General features: G+C 43.3%; 1 protein-coding gene across 4 annotated transcripts in view; it reads left to right on the forward strand.

Annotated features, from left to right (window-relative positions):
• DAB2 (DAB adaptor protein 2) overlaps positions 1-16207 on the forward strand; it is an 82820-nt gene that overhangs the window by 43140 nt on the left and 23473 nt on the right. For all 4 annotated transcript variants that reach the window (XM_044274789.1, XM_044274792.1, XM_044274790.1 and 1 more), the window contains 5 exons: positions 1356-1454; positions 3880-4011; positions 5617-5700; positions 13138-13164; positions 13996-14049. In XM_044274789.1, coding sequence (XP_044130724.1) covers positions 1356-1454; positions 3880-4011; positions 5617-5700; positions 13138-13164; positions 13996-14049 — 396 coding nt within the window. The remainder of the gene's footprint in view (positions 1-1355; positions 1455-3879; positions 4012-5616; positions 5701-13137; positions 13165-13995; positions 14050-16207) is intronic.

Genomic DNA, 16207 nt, shown 5'->3' on the forward strand with positions numbered 1-16207 from the left:
GGGATGTTCGGCCGAACTTCTCGAACCCGAACATCCAGGTGTTCGCTCAACTCTAGTCATTATTAATACTGGGGGGACTATTGGGGACCTTATTAATACTGGGGGCCATTAATGGGGCCTTATTAATACTGGGAGGACTAATGGGGGCCTTATTAATACTGGCAGCCACTAATGTGTCTTTATTAATACTGGGGGCCACTTATGGGGGCCTTATTAATACTGGGGGCCGTTAATCGGGCATTATTAATACTGGGGTGGGACTGATGGGGGCCTTATTAATACTGGGGGCCATTAATCGGGCATTATTAATACTGGGGGGCATTAATGGGGGCCTTAATAATACTGTAGGCCACTAATGGGGGCCTTATTAATTCTGGGGGCCATTAATGGGCCATTATTAATACTGGGGGGACTAATGGGGTCCTAATTAATACTGGCAACCACTAATGGGTCTTATGAATACTGGGGGCCATTAATGGGGCATTATTAATACTGGGGGCCTTATTAATACTGGGGGCCACTAATGGGGTCTTATTAATACTGGCGGCCACTAATGGGACATTTTTTGGGGGCCTGTGTTAAGAAACAAACCCCCACAGCTTAAGGCCCCATTCACACGTCGGAAATTCTGTTCCGCATTTTACGGAATTGCGGACCCATTCATTTCTATGGGGCCACACTATGTGCTGCTATTTCCGGAACCGCACTTCTGGGTCCGCAATTCCGTTCCCGAAAAAAATAGAACATGTCCTATTCTTATCCGCAATAGCAGACAAGATTAAGCATATTCTATTATAGTGCCGGCGATGTGCGGTCCGCAAAATTGCCGGTGTCCGTGTTTTGTGGATCCGCAAAACACATACGGACGTGTGAATGGACCCTTACTTGGCTGGTAATTTTCAGTATTTAGGTTAAATTGCCGTGTTGGGACTTTGCTATAAAGAAGTGGATTTTGGGTTGCAGTTTGGGCACTTGGTCTCTAAAAGGTTTGCCATCACTGGTCTATGTGGTGGTGGTGGTGTTTCACATCCCTGTTCCACATTCCTTTGGTCATTTGTTTTGACGACCTGTAAGCCAAAAATATCAAAAAGTATAGTAAAAAGATAAAAAAATTCAGTGCTGCATGTACCGTGTGTGCCGGCTTCCATGCCAATACTCCTAGAGTTGCTGCTATGGGTGCACTGCCTGGAGAGGTTCCCCGAGCCTTCCATGTGTCAGGAGCCACAAGCTGCCCCGCAGCAACCACCATTGTGTGCGTGACCGATAAAGTACACAGGTCATGCACACAATGGTGGCAGTAGTCCACTGCTCGGCCTCCTGTATTAACGTTGTATGGCATGATTTTTTGGTTGCAGGGCATGGCAGCCGCAGCTCGATCTCAGGGACAACACAAGCAGCGGATCTGGGTGAACATTTCACTTGCTGGCATAAAAATAATTGATGAGAAAACTGGGGTAAGTTTTTGTAACTTTTTTGCCTTCGTACATAATGCATAGGATTACATAAATGAGCAGAGCACAGAGACAGGGAGAAGTTTGCTTTCAGCTCCGCACAACCTCTTTGCTTCTTCTCTGTTCTGGACTCAAGGGCCATAAAACCTAGTGCTTGGCTATTTTCTGAAGTCCCATAAAAACTAATGGGAAGTGCACCGGACAAGCGTGGACACCGCTCCATTCACTTCTGGAGCTCGGCTATGTTTGGCACTCCCATAGAAATGAATGGAGGGCGCGGTTCCCTCTCCTTCACTTTGCGTTTTCCGTTCTAGAGAGATAGGCGTGGGACCTGCGCCTATCAGACATTGGCGGCATATAATAACGATATGCCACCAATGTCTGAAATGGGACAACCCCTATAAGGACAGTGTAGCCATGGAAAGTCATATACCGCCATATGGCCCCTCCGTCATGCCGCATCCAATGAAAAATACCACAGTTTTCTCCGATTCTGTGTGAGAGAAAAAAAAAGGCCTATTTACGTGAGGCTCATTGGGGGCCACATGCCGCCACATGGTGCCACTTTAAGCAATACATCTCATGGAGAATGCCGCAATAATGGGGCATTTTTCTTGCACATTGATATGGAAATCTCTGTGTGACCCTGAGTAATATCGGACGCACAAAGACGTAGAGTGAGGGTCTATAGCGCCTTATGGACGACGTCCTATACATGTATATACGGTAAGACATGCACTGTCTGATGGTGGAAATGACGGCGCAGATGTATACATGTATATGTCATGTCTGGAGGTTCAGAGCTGCTCAGATTCCTGCAGAGCTTCATCCAAAACATATATATTCTCTGTATACTCGATATATTTTTTTCACGTATTCGCAGAGAAAAATGAAGTGAGAATTCCACAGAAATATTCTAACAGTTGCGCAAGCAGAGCCTTAGTCATCTGGAACAGGCCGTTCCGGTAAATGTGGCTTCACTGGGCGCTTTGGCTGTTAGAAGGTGACGAGTTTTTATGACCCTTCCCCCCCCCCCCCCCCAGCTGTCTAAATACGGCTCAGAGCGATGGTGTGAGGAGGACGCCCGGAGATTTCACGTATGGTTCAGTAACAGCCTCATATTCTTCCCGGGATACAGAAATAACATCATTTCCATCTCTATGGCCACAGTCCTATCCCTCCTGCTGCCTCCCCTCCCACATTAAGTAATGGCCCCCCTGTCCTGGGACCTGCGGTGGGGAATTCCAGAGGTGGGAGCCGGGCAGGAGGAGGCCCTGCTGCTTTCTGTCTCTTCTTCTATTGCTACAGTGCAGTTCAATGATCAAAGGCTTTGTAAGGACGTAGATTAAAAATAATAATAATAATCAACCCTTTTGTGTATGAAGCTCCTATGTTTATTTATGTGTCTCCATGGTTACAGACTACAAACAAACCCAGTGTGTAGTCTGATCTTGCTGTCATGTTCTACTCCATTCCCTCTTCATAATCGACAGACAGAAAAAGAGAGGAAAGAAAGCGGCAGATGCCTCAGGATCCGACTACACTGGGTCTGTTTGTAATATATATATATGTACTGTATAAACCACCTATATAATAATATATACAGTTATACTTGCACGTATATACCCATATATATATATATGTATATACACCCATATACTTATATACAGTGTATACACTTATACTACCTATATACGCGCATATATAACCATATACTATTATATACCCTCACAAATACTTATGTAGATAAATGCATATGGCGCATATACCAATATACAAACTTATATTCCCACATATATACCCATAAACTCATACAGTATATACCGTTATATACTTATATTCCTATATATATACAGTATATACCCATATATTTATATATACCTTCATACTGCCTATATACCAGTACCCTATATACATGCATATATAACAATATACTATTCTATACCCTTTCCACATATATACACCTAGGTACATGCATCTATTCCCACATACTCATATATACTCTTATATATACTTAGATTCCTATATAGATAAATGCATATATACCCATATACTCATATGTACCCTTATATATACTCATATACCCAGATATATATCCCTGTACACATACATATATACCCATATACCCATATCTATCCTTATACATACTTATATTCCCAAATATATACCCCTGTACTCATATATATATCCTTATACACATACATATATACCCCTGTACACATACATATATACTCATATCTATCCTTATATATACTCATATTCCCACATATATACCCCTGTACTCATATATATCCTTATACGCATACATATACACCCCTAACTCCTATATATCATTATATACCCCTGTATACACAGTCGCCATCCGTTACTGTATGTCTGCACTCTATCAGTCCATCATTAGGACATCTTCTCATTAATTGCTCTCCAGGTAATCGAGCATGAACATCCCGTTAATAAGATTTCTTTCATCGCCCGAGATGTGACTGACAACCGAGCGTTCGGCTACGTCTGCGGAGCTGAAGGACAGCATCAGTTCTTCGCCATAAAAACGGCGCAGCAGGTACGGTGCACAGGATTAGTAATGTGAACGCGGTCACCTGGGAGAGAGGTAACTGATAAGGGTGGAAAAAAGGGGTTTTGCTCATTTTTCCTCCCATTGGTCAATGCTAAATAATTATCAATATGGCCGTTCACAAGACGCAGGTGGAGTAGACCTCAGACACACCTGCCAAGTCCTCCCAGTAGGCTCGTTCACATGAACGCGTGCTGCCCTTTGCCGTATTGCGGACCGCATTTGCGGATCCGCAATACAAGGGCACCGTTCCGTGGGCATTCCGCATCACGGATGCGGACCCATTCACTTCGATGGGTCCGCAAATCCGGAGATGTGGAATGGAAGCACGGATTGGAACACTACGGAAGCATTACGGAGTGCTTCCTGGGGTTCCGTTCCGTGCATCCGCACCGCAAAAAGATAGAACATGCTCTATCTTTTTGCGGAACGGAAGGATCGTGCATCCATTTAAGTGAATGGGTCCGCGATCCCCATGCGGCTGGGCCACGGGTATTGCCCGTGCTTTGCGGACTGCAATTTGCGGTCCACAGTACGGGCACGGTCGTGTGAACAAGCCTTAAAGCAGAGGCCCATACAGACAGGTAATTCACAATTCAGGTCTGGGTCCGGGCAGCCATGTTGTTCTCCCTGCTAACCATGTGAATGCAAACCTACTGCACTGGACCTGCACAAGGAGGGCAGACTGCAGCGTCTGGTGTACAGTATATACTGCATCTGCACAACTGGAAGTCCTGCTGTGTAAAGGTACAGAAGTAGCCGGAGGCTGCAGGCGGGTGAGGCTCTGCGGCTGACCAAAAAGCAGCCGAATATTAAAATAGCTGCAGATGTGACTGACGAAAACCAGATGTAACCCATGATCAGCCCAATATAGACGAAGCGTATATAAAATTATTAGCTCTAAAATTAGAATAAAAATGACGTTATATGACACAGTCTTCTAGATCTGTATTTATGAATGCAGCAATCCTCCTCTTGATACTTAAAGGGGTTCTTCTGCCACCAACAATAGTCTACATTTTTCAAACCAACACCTTGATCTGAATAGTTGTGTAATTTCATGTAATAAAAAATGTATTATAACCAGTGAGTTATTCCATAAAATCTGTCTGTATAGCGCCACCTGCTGTTTTTTCTTTTCCTTATTTCCTGTGTCCATCTCACGGAGTTTAAATCTTCAACGGCCACCAGCCATATGTGCTGTTAGAAGCTGTGGCAGTTACAGGGAGAGAGCTGCAGCAGAAAACACACTCTCTCTGAGAAAGGACACTCTCTCTGAGAAAGGACACTCTCTCTGAGAAAGGACACTCTCTCTGAGAAAGGACATGCCCCCTGAGCTGCCAGCCTGAAATAAATGTAACTGAACAATTGGAGCAATGAATGAGGAGATCTCTGGATCCACGTGAGGTGCAGGACTGGTTCTAGCTTTGTTAGAGATTGGCATGTACTGTATGATGCTTGATTTTCGATCATTAAATCAATCATGGCAGGAAACCTTCAAACCAAAGACCCTGACAGTGTTGGTTGCTACAGGGCTTTGTGCTTCCTCCGTTTCTTCACCAGTTTATGGTCATTCTTCTGTCTCTGTTTCAGGCTGAACCTCTAGTTGTGGATCTGAAAGATTTATTCCAGGTCATCTATAACACAAAGAAAAAGGAAGATGAAGACAAGAAGAAGGTGCGTCCTCCATTAACTCCCCAGGAAGAATTAGATACGATATATAACTTATTTCACTTCTCCAACTATTGGACCAAATTTACCTCTAAGCCTTTGTAGGTACTGAGCGGGGCAACTAGGGACATGGACACAACATGCAAAAATTAGTCACACAGCATCCAGGTAAATAGTATTATACAGCATTCAGGTCTAGGACTAGTGAAGGGGTCCACTCCAGCATCCCCGGTGGTCTGTAGTAATGAAGAGTTGGTATCAGTGTCTTTGCTGGTCTAGTGTTATAAAGGGGTTAATGTCATTATCCCTGGTGGTCTGTTTCAATGAGGAGTTATTGTAAATATCCTTGGTGGTCTAGTGCTATAATGGGGTTAATGTCTTTATCCCTAGTGGTCTGTAGCAATGATGAGTTAGTGTCAGAATCATTGGTGGTCTAGTGCTATAAAGGGGTTAGTCATTATCCCTGGTGGTCTGTTTCAATGAGGAGTTATTGTAAGTATCCTTGGTGGTCTAGTGCTATAATGGGGTTAATGTCATTATCCCTAGTGGTCTGTAGCAATGATGAGTTATTGTCAGGATCATTGGTGGTCTAGTGCTATAATGGGGTTAATGTCATTATCCCTGGTGGTCTGTTTCAATGAGGAGTTATTGTTAGTATCCTTGGTGGTCTAGTGCTATAAAGGGGTTAATGTCATTATTGCTAGTGGTCTGCAGCAATGATGAGTTAGTGTCAGTATCATTGGTGGTCTAGGATAGTAAAAGGTTTCATGCAAATATAACTGGTGGTCTAGAATAGTGCAGGGGTAAAAGTCAGGTTCTGTGGTGGTATAGGACACAAATAGATTCATTTTAGAATCCCTGATGGGCTTATGGTTGTAAAGGTGTTACATTTAGGACCTCGGGGGGCCAAGGCAGTGAAAGGATTAATTTAGAACCCATGGTGGGCTAAGGCAGCAAATGGGTTTATTTGAAGAGGTTGTCCAGTTGTTTTTTTAATTTTTTTTTATTTGTGCCCCTTCACCTGTTTCCTGCTGCTATCTTTATTGGGCTTCCAGTTTCTACAGTTGCTGCTGCAGCCAATGACTGCCCTCAGTGGTGACGTGTCCACCACTGCTTAGTCATGTGCCACTGGAGGACACATCACTGCTGAGGCCAGTCATTGGCTACAGCAATGCATGTGACGCTGTCCATCCGGTAGTTGACAGATGGGGACTGGAAGTCCAGTGAAAAGAGTCAGGGAGCCATGGACAACCCCTGTAAAGATCCCTGATGGGCTAAGGCAGTGACAGGGTTACTTTTAGGACTTCTGGTGGCTAAAGCAGTGATAGGGTTACATTTAGCATCCCCCTATTTGGTGCTGAAAGAACAAGAAGCATTGTAATATTTGTGTAATGAGAGTTTAAGAGGATTTTTTTGGGGTCCGCAAAACGTTTTTTTGCGGACAAGAATAGGACATGCAATACTTTTTTTGCGGACGGGAAACACGGACAGCGGACGCGGAAAAGAAATGGATGAGTCCACCGCATTTTTAACGGATCAATAGAATTACGATCGGCAAAAAAAAACGGAACGGAGGCCGCAATAAACCACTGCCGTGTGCATGTAGCCTAAGGCCTCATGCACACAATCTTTCCGTTTTTTGCAGTCCGTAGAAATGCCTATTCTTGTCCGCAAAACGGACAAGAATAGGACATGCTATATTTTTTTTGCAGGGCCACGGAACGGAGAAAAGGATGCGGAGAGCACATGGAGTGCTGTCTGCATCTTTTGCGGCCCCGTTGAAGTGAATGGGTCCGTACCCGAGCAGCAAAAACTGCGGCTCGGATGCGGACCCGAAAAACGGTTGTGTGCATGAGGCCTAGCTTCCATTTTTTGGGGGGACCCAATGAAATGAATGGTTCCGCATATGGTCCGCAAAAAGAAAATACATTCATGTGCATTAGCCCTTAGGAAGAGAATAAGAGAAGTCATGGGAAGTGGAAGGATAAAATTGGGGACGAGGAAGATTACGGCCTCCAGGCCTCCCATATCTTAGTCCATTTCTTCTGACTATCTCTTTGCCTATAATAGGACATTCTCATGGTTTTTAACTCTATTAACCAAGTTTATCCAAGTATTCAAATTTGGAACATTTCGTGAGAACCAGGCTCGAGTGACCAAAAGTCTCGCTAAGAACAGTATTCTTTTCAAAAGAATCTTTTTATATTTATGGCAATTTACCGAGACATCACTCAATATGCAACATTCAACCATAAATGGAATCGGGAGTCTCAATTTATGAGTAACAAAGTTATTAATCGCAATCCAGTATTCTTTTAGTTCTGGACAAGACCAGAGCATATGCAGGTGATCAGCCCCCAAAAAGTCAGACCGTGGACGCTTAATACTATCTCTTAACCCTCATTTATTAAGCCATAAGGGCGTAACATATAATCTAGGTAAAATATTGAATTGTATCAGTACGTGATTAAAATTGTGAGATATTAAACTCAAATTTGCAAATATCCTTCTAATTGGATCCTTGGGCAATCAACTCCCCAGGACTTTTTAATAGAAAGGACGATTCCCTGTTCAGGACCCTCACCTATTTGCCGGAGAAGCTACAGAGAGTGTCCCTCACACTGGAGGACCTGTATTAAATGAAATTGTGTAATACCTCAGATCTCCTGTGGGGGTGCTGCAGGAGAATTCAACACTCCTCTGATTGCAGGTGATCTCTGGGATTTATAGCAAAGGGTTCTCAAGGATGAACAGTCTTTAAGCTAAGCAATCAATGTGTGATTGTAGGCGTTGGGGTTTACAGAACAAAGACAGTGTGGCCCCTTGGTGGAGTACAGCACCCCCTTAATATTCACAGCGCCATACACAGGAGTGTGGCTTTGAATGGTACTGCGGCTCAGTCTATACAAGTAACTAGGACTGAACTGGCTAAGCTGCAGTACCATACATGTAAAAAAAACTATTACCTAGTTGTTTTAAGACTGTCTAGGACTTTAAAGCTGAACCAGAGCTGAACCTGGACATACCTAAATTTTCACCCAAGCAGCCCCCTGAGCCTAGCATCGGAGCAGTTCATGCTCGGATGCTCTCCTTTGCCCTGGGCTAAATTGCGCAGGGCAAAGGCATTTTCAAGCGTTCCGGTGACTAACCGGGTTCTCCATGGTGCTGCCAGGAAGCCCAGTGATGTCACTGGCACTGATGGGCGGGGTTTAGCGGTGACATCACCGAACACACTGCCGGGCGGGACTGTTGGTAGTCACTTTCAGGAAAGGAGAAGGGGTGAGGGAACCATCTAACCCTTGGCCCCAACATGCCCTCCCTCCACAAATGACACAGACAACCTTGTCACGTTTATAACTTTTATTTAACAATTTTGTTGGGTGGTAGTCGGCCACAGCTAATTCTTTAACCCCTTAAGGACTCAGCCCTATTTCACCTTAAGGACTTGGCCATTTTTTGCAAATCTGACCAGTGTCCCTTTAAGTGCTCATAACTTTAAAACACTTTGACTTATCCAGGCCATTCTGAGATTGTTTTTTCGTCACATATTGTACTTCATGACACTGGTAAAATGAAGTCAAAAATAATTATTTTTTTGCATAAAAAAATACCTAATTTACAAAACATTTGGAAAAATTTGCAAATTTCAAAGTTTCAGTTTCTCTACTTCTGTAATACATAGTAGTACCCCCAACAATTGTGATGACTTTACATTCCCCATATGTCTACTTCAGGTTGGAATTATTTTGGGAATGATATTTTATTTTTTGAGGATGTTACAAGGTTTAGAACTTTAGAAGCAAATATTGAAATTTTTCAGAAATTTACAAAAACCAAATTTTTAGGGACCACTACAGCTCTGAAGTCACTTTGCGAGGCTTACATAATAGAAACCACCCAAAAATGACCCCATTTTATAAACTACACCCCTCAATGTATTCAAAACTGATTTTACAAACTTTGTTAACCCTTTAGGTGTTGCACAAGAGTTATTGGCAAATGGGGATGAAATTTGAGAATTTCATTTTTTTGCCTAATTTTCCATTTTAACCCATTTTTTCCACTAACAAAGCAAGGGTTAACAGCCAAACAAGACTGTATCTTTATTGCCCTGACTCTGCCGTTTACAGAAACACCCCATATGTGGCCGTAAACTACTGTACGGCCACACAGCGGGGCGTAGAGTGAAAGGTGCACCATATGGTTTTTGGAAGCCAGATTTTGCTGGACTGGTTTTTTGACACCATGTCTGATTTGAAGCTGCCCTGATGCACCCCTAGAGTAGAAACTCCCTAAAAGTGACCCCATCTAAGAAACTACACCCCTCAAGGTATTCAAAACTGATTTTAAAAACTTTGTTAACCCTTTAGGTGTTGCACAAGATATAATGGAAAATAGAGATACAATTTCAAAATTTCACTTTTTTGGCAGATTTTCCATTTTAATATCTTTTTTCAAGTAACAAAGCAAGGGTTAACAGCCAAACAAAACTCAATATTTATGGCCCTAATTCTGTAGTTTACAGAAACGCCCCATATGTGGTCGTAAACTGCTGTACGGGCACACGGCAGGGCGCAGAAGGAAAGGAATGCCATACGGTTTTTGGAAGGCAGATTTTGCTGGACTGTTTTTTTTGACACCATGTCCCATTTGAAGCCCCCCTGATGCACCCCTAGAGTAGAAACTCCAAAAAAGTGAATCCCATTTTAGAAACTACGGGATAAGGTGGCAGTTTTCTTGGTACTAGTTTAGGGTACATATGATTTTTGGTTGCTCTATATTACACTTTTTGTGCGGCAAGATAACAAGAAATAGCTTTTTTGGCACCGTTTTTTTTTTTTGTTATTTACAACATTCATCTGAAAGGTTAGATCATGTGGTAATTTTATAGAGCAGATTGTCACGGACGCGGCGATACCTAATATGTATACTTTTTTTTTATTTATGTAAGTTTTACACTTTACATGATTTCATTGTTAAAACAAAAAAAGTTTTAGTGTTTCCATAGTCTAAGAGCCATAGTTTTTTCAGTTTTTGGGCGATTATCTTATGTAGGGTTTCATTTTTTGCGGGATGAGATGGCTGTTTTATTGGCACTATTTTGGGGTGCATATGACTTTTTAATCGCTTGCTATTGCACTTTTTGTGACGTAAGATGACAAAAAATTGTTTTTTTTAAACCGTTTTTAGTTTTATTTTTTGATGGTGGTCACCTGAGGGGTTAACTCATGTGATATTTTTATAGAGCCAGTCGATACGGACACGGCGATACCTAATATGTATACTTTTTTTTATTTATGTAAGTTTTACACAATGATTTAATTTTTGAAACAAAAAAATGATGTTTTAGTGTTTCCATAGTCTAAGAGCCATAGTTTTTTCAGTTTTTGGGCGATAATCTTGGGTAGGGTCTCATTTTTTGCGGGATGAGATGCCGGTTTGATTGGCACTATTTTGGCGTACATACGACTTTTTTTATCACTTTTATTACCTTTTTGGGGAAGTAAGGTGGGCAAAATTTAAATTTTCTCATAGTTTTTTTTTTTTTTTTTTTTATGGCGTTCACCGTTTTATAGATCAGGTCGTTACGGACGCGGCGATACCAAGCATGTGTAGGGAATTTTATTTTTTTCATTTTTAATTAGTGATAGATGTGTTTTTTGATTTTCACTTTTTTTTCACTTTTTCTTACTTTTTTTTTGACCCAGACCCACTTGGTTCTTGAAGATCCAGTGGGTCTGGTGTCTGCTAATACAGTACAGAACCTATATAGGTTTCTGTACTGTATTTTACTTACACTGAACAGATCTATGCTTTCAGCATAGATCTGTTCAGCACCATGGACAGCAGGACGCCTGAGCAGGCGTCCTGTTGCCATGGGAACCTTCCCCGTCTGCCACAACTTCGCAGACGGGGAAGGGTAAGGACTGGGGCTTCGGGGGGCTGTCTGGGGGCTCTCTCCCTCTCCCATCGGGGGGCTGCAAAGGCACAGCAGCCCCCCGATGAGAGAGGGAGGGAGCCGCATCTTACTGTTAACTCTTTCCATACAGCGGTCCGTACGGACCGCTGTATGGAAAGGGTTAAACGGCTGACATCCATTCACAGATGTCAGCCGTTTATACCAGGGTGCCAGCAATGTGCTGACACCCTGGTATACCCACTAGAAGCCAACGATTATTCAGCGGGAGGCGGGCGGGGGATCGCGATCCCGCCTGCCGCACCGCCCGCCTCCGGCACTGCCCACACCGCCCGCAAACCCCCCAGCTGCACCTCCCACCAGGCTAAAATCATGCAGGGGTGCAGGGGGGGTGATCACTATAGATTTGTGCCACACTAAAGTTTCTGATCAGAAACAGCAGAAATAGCAACAAACCGCAGGTCTGAATTGACCTGCGGTTTGCTGCGATCGCCGATACGGGGGGTCATATGACCCCCCCAGGCGTTGTGACAGGATGCCGGCTGAATGATTTCAGCCGGCATCCTGTGCGGATTAACCCCTGGGGCGCCACAATCTCAATTTAAACTCATGACGTACCGGTACGTCATGGGTCCTTAAGGACTCGGGATCCATGCCGTACCGGTACGTCATGGGTCCCTAAGGGGTTAAACGGCATAACCATAGCTGAGCCCATGCGATCCGCCAGCCGCTGGACTCCCAGCGGGCGGATTACGCCAGTTCACCTGCTCAGTAACCAACTTCTCTTTACCAGCCGCCAGCTGTGACTTAATAGGATGCCCCAATTAACAAGACCTACATGACCAAAAACCCACCAACATAAACCTCGTATCCAAACAATAGGGAGGGAGGGAGGGACACAGCGCTTCTGCAAAGAGGAAGAGGGAGGGGACGCAGAGCCTTATAAAGGGGCACTCAGCAGCACGCCCCTTCCTGCCGGCAGGATGCAACCATTAACACCCAACGCACCAGAACCTCAACCCAAACGAATGGGGCCCTATAACAAGGATAGGGGACCTAGGAAAAAGGGGAAGGGGGACCCACAGTCCCTGTACACCCTCCCAATATGGTCAGGTGTCCACCAAGTGTGTTATTGCAAACAAAAAAGCCCTTGCCCTGTGCGATTTAGCGCAGGGCCAAGGAGAGCATCGGAGTATAAACTGCTCCGATGCTCAAGTCAGGGGGGGCTGTCTGGGTAAAAATGGAGGTATGTCCGGGTTCAGCTCTGAACCCGACAACCCCTTTAAGAATAACTGGTTTGTGTACAAGATCTCCTATCCCAGTATCTTGTTTTTTTCTATTTAAAGGGTCCCAAAGACTAAATTGAAAAAACAGGCTCTATGAATTACGTAATATGTCATGATTAGAAAGCCGTCTCATGTGCTCCTGATTTACATAACAGAATGTCTCCCTCTAATGGACACAGTTGGAATCACGTTGTTTTATTATAGACAAATTATTTTTTCATGTCTTTCTTTATTTTTTAGAATGAAGACGGTAACCAGCCAGTAGAGGTAAGGGTCCATTTATCAGAACATGTTTTAGACATTTGAATGAAATTGTTGGAAGTTTTTTTAACTGATATTTTTTTGTGAATCAACTCTGTAAAAATAGTCAGGGTGGAGCTTCTAGTAGCCAATCCAATCACTTATGACAACAACAGAAGAAGAGTGTTCTGATCTTGTAGGAGGCAGTGAGCTGCAAACTTAATTACTGAATTACTGCAGCTATTTACTTGCTCCCTGCCGATGTCACCTGTATGGATAAAGACAGCAAGAGATAGGCAGGTAGTGAGATAGATTTATACAGTAGAGAGATCGATGAATAGATAGATCTTGAATATATCACCCAAACATGTCATTACTGTAGAAACTGTCTGTGTGTCTGTCTAGGAAATATGTGATCTATAAAGGTCCTGTGATTACAGCAGCATCTGCACTTATTCAATCCAGCAGTGCTCTGCAATGCATCACCACAGATGTGCTAAGAGGGGAGAAGGGAGGAAAAAGGAGGTTGAACTGTAATGCAGTGTAGCAAGCTTTTAGGATTGGTGTCCGTGACCGGCTGCAACTCTACTGTATCTGTAACATGGCAGACAATAAAAACAACTTCATCTCAAAGCATTAGAAAGAAGGATAGGTCTGCTGTTTTAAGCTCTACAAAGCTTCTGTACATGAGGGCTGTGATGTTTTGATTTTTAACTTTAGTTACACTTTAAGCGCAGGCGATATGGACCATGTGTTTTTTTTTTTTTTTTTTGCATTTCTATGGAAAGTAACGTTATTGAGCACCTACCTGTTGCTACATTGTAGCTGTGCTAGCTAAACATCCGTGTTTTTCTACAGAATGGAAGTGATGCTTTGCTTAGCATTAACAACGATGTCGACAAAATGAAACTAGTAAGTAACAACTTGCTGATAGTTTCCACCTCCTTCATGTTGTGCAGTGAATTGATGAACATTGATGGCTACACACATGCAAAAAGCATTTACAGCAGTTCCTATATCTAATCTGAAATCCTCTCCGCGAATTGCCCTGGAAGCCCAGTAGCGGAATACAGGGTCTAAATTACAGTAGCCTGTACTCTGTCTATGGGACTGGATACATTTTGTTTTTTGTCGGGGCTGCCCTTCTCCAATATGAGAGTCACCCCCTGTTGTAGAAAGTATATGAAGGAACTGCTGTAAGTGTGTAATATGCATCAGCACGCCCGTATCGCCCAAATCTTCACTAAATGTTAATCTCTCCTTCCCTTGTCAGACCAAAAACAAAGCTTGTTAAGGCTGAATATGTGTCGGTAAGTGTAATAGTACACAGTGCAATAGTGACATGATTGGACAATAGGAACAGAGTGATACAAAAGATATAATTTCGTATAAAAAAATTAATACCTGTTTTACCTGGCTCCATCCAAAAAAGAAGCCCCGACTACCATGTTACTTAAAAAGAGAGACAAACCCTTCTATTATATCAGCTAATTACCTAGGGTCCCGTTCCTGCAACCACAGACAATCACTGTCGCTTGGTTATACATTTCCCTGCACTGGCCACTAGAGGGGAAATGTAGTATTACAGGCTGGCCATATACTACAAGGACTGGCTTGGGTCAACCAGACCTGGAGCTACAGCTACTTTGCAATTCTCTGTTCATCGAGGGGGGTCCTAAGTGGGAGATCTTGTCTATAGGGCATAAAGAAAAGGGTTGTCTTGATGAGGCCCCTTAAGAGAGTCACTACTCTTAGGAGTAAGAGACAACATTCGATCCCTTCAATATTAGTTTCCCTTGTATAGGACTCACTAGTATCGGCCAGGTAGTGGGGGGTATAGCAGGTTCTGGCTTCTAGAGCACTCTGCTTTGAGCAAGGTATCTACCGTAGATACACGACAAGAGCAGAAAACTGAATTTTTGCCCCAAATGAACCGAACCCTAGCTATTACTACTATGGTATCCGCTTTCTGAGTCTAAATTTCAGATCTGTCTTCAGAGTAGCAGAAGGTACTGTATGGGCCACCAAAGCCAAAAAAAAATCCAAACTATAAATTCAACCAGCATGATGGAGGATCAATGTAAGACCTGGAGTTGGTATTTGTTTTCGATTCATTCTATATTCCATGGAATCAGGAAAAATATTGTGAGATCACCCTAAGGAACTGCTGTGAAGATCAAGAAGGACTTACCATACAAACAAAGGATCCTCTGGTGATCACAAGAACAGTAGAGCCAAGATCTCAACATTGTGGAATGTGACTTGAGTATGGGCTGAGAGAAGAAAGCGCAGCAAATTCTAAGACTGAACTTTTTAGGCGTCTACAAGAACTGAAAACCAATCTCACAAAAAGTACAAAAGCGTAAGGGTAGAAGCAATGACTATGGAGAAGATTGTGGCAGGTCCACAAGAATAAAGCAATTAAGGAGTCCACAAGTCACAGGAACTTTGTTATTTTAGTCATCAACTGCAAATGAGGCATATTGGTGAAAAATCTGGTCATAGATGGTCCAAATTTTATACTAGATCTCATGACCATGTACAATGGATTGGGCACGTTCCCCCATACTGGTGTCCAAATGCTCAAGATTGTACAAGTCTATGGTCAGAGGATAGAAATTAGTAATTTTTCTCCTAGACCAGGGATGGAAGAGACTCCTTGGAGGTCTGAGGATGGCAGGCGTCTTACTAAAGGTCTCCAGATGAATCTTGGCTAGACCTGCCAATTTCTGCGGGACCTCCCAACCATCTAATGTGAATGTGGTGTCCTCCTTAATCTCCCTGTGGGTAGATGTCAGGGGAAAGATTCAACATGGCCTCTCCTTCGATAAGCAGCCAGCGGCATATTCTCCTCTCCCTACTGAAAGCACAAGCGTATTAGCTGCCTGCCGAGCAGTCTTTGTTGGATGAGGCATCTAACCGTCTTTATGGCCAGCTCCCAGCATCAGGCATTTGGACCATAAATACAGATGCAGCAGAGCTGAAATTATCATTGATCTCATTTGGGGCTGCATCTTTTGTATACAGCGGTAGTACGCTTCTACTGCCTACTAGTGGCCAACGGAGCCAA

This window comes from Bufo gargarizans, unplaced genomic scaffold (genome assembly GCF_014858855.1).
Source record: "Bufo gargarizans isolate SCDJY-AF-19 unplaced genomic scaffold, ASM1485885v1 original_scaffold_2062_pilon, whole genome shotgun sequence".
Classification (NCBI taxonomy): Eukaryota; Metazoa; Chordata; class Amphibia; order Anura; family Bufonidae; genus Bufo; species Bufo gargarizans.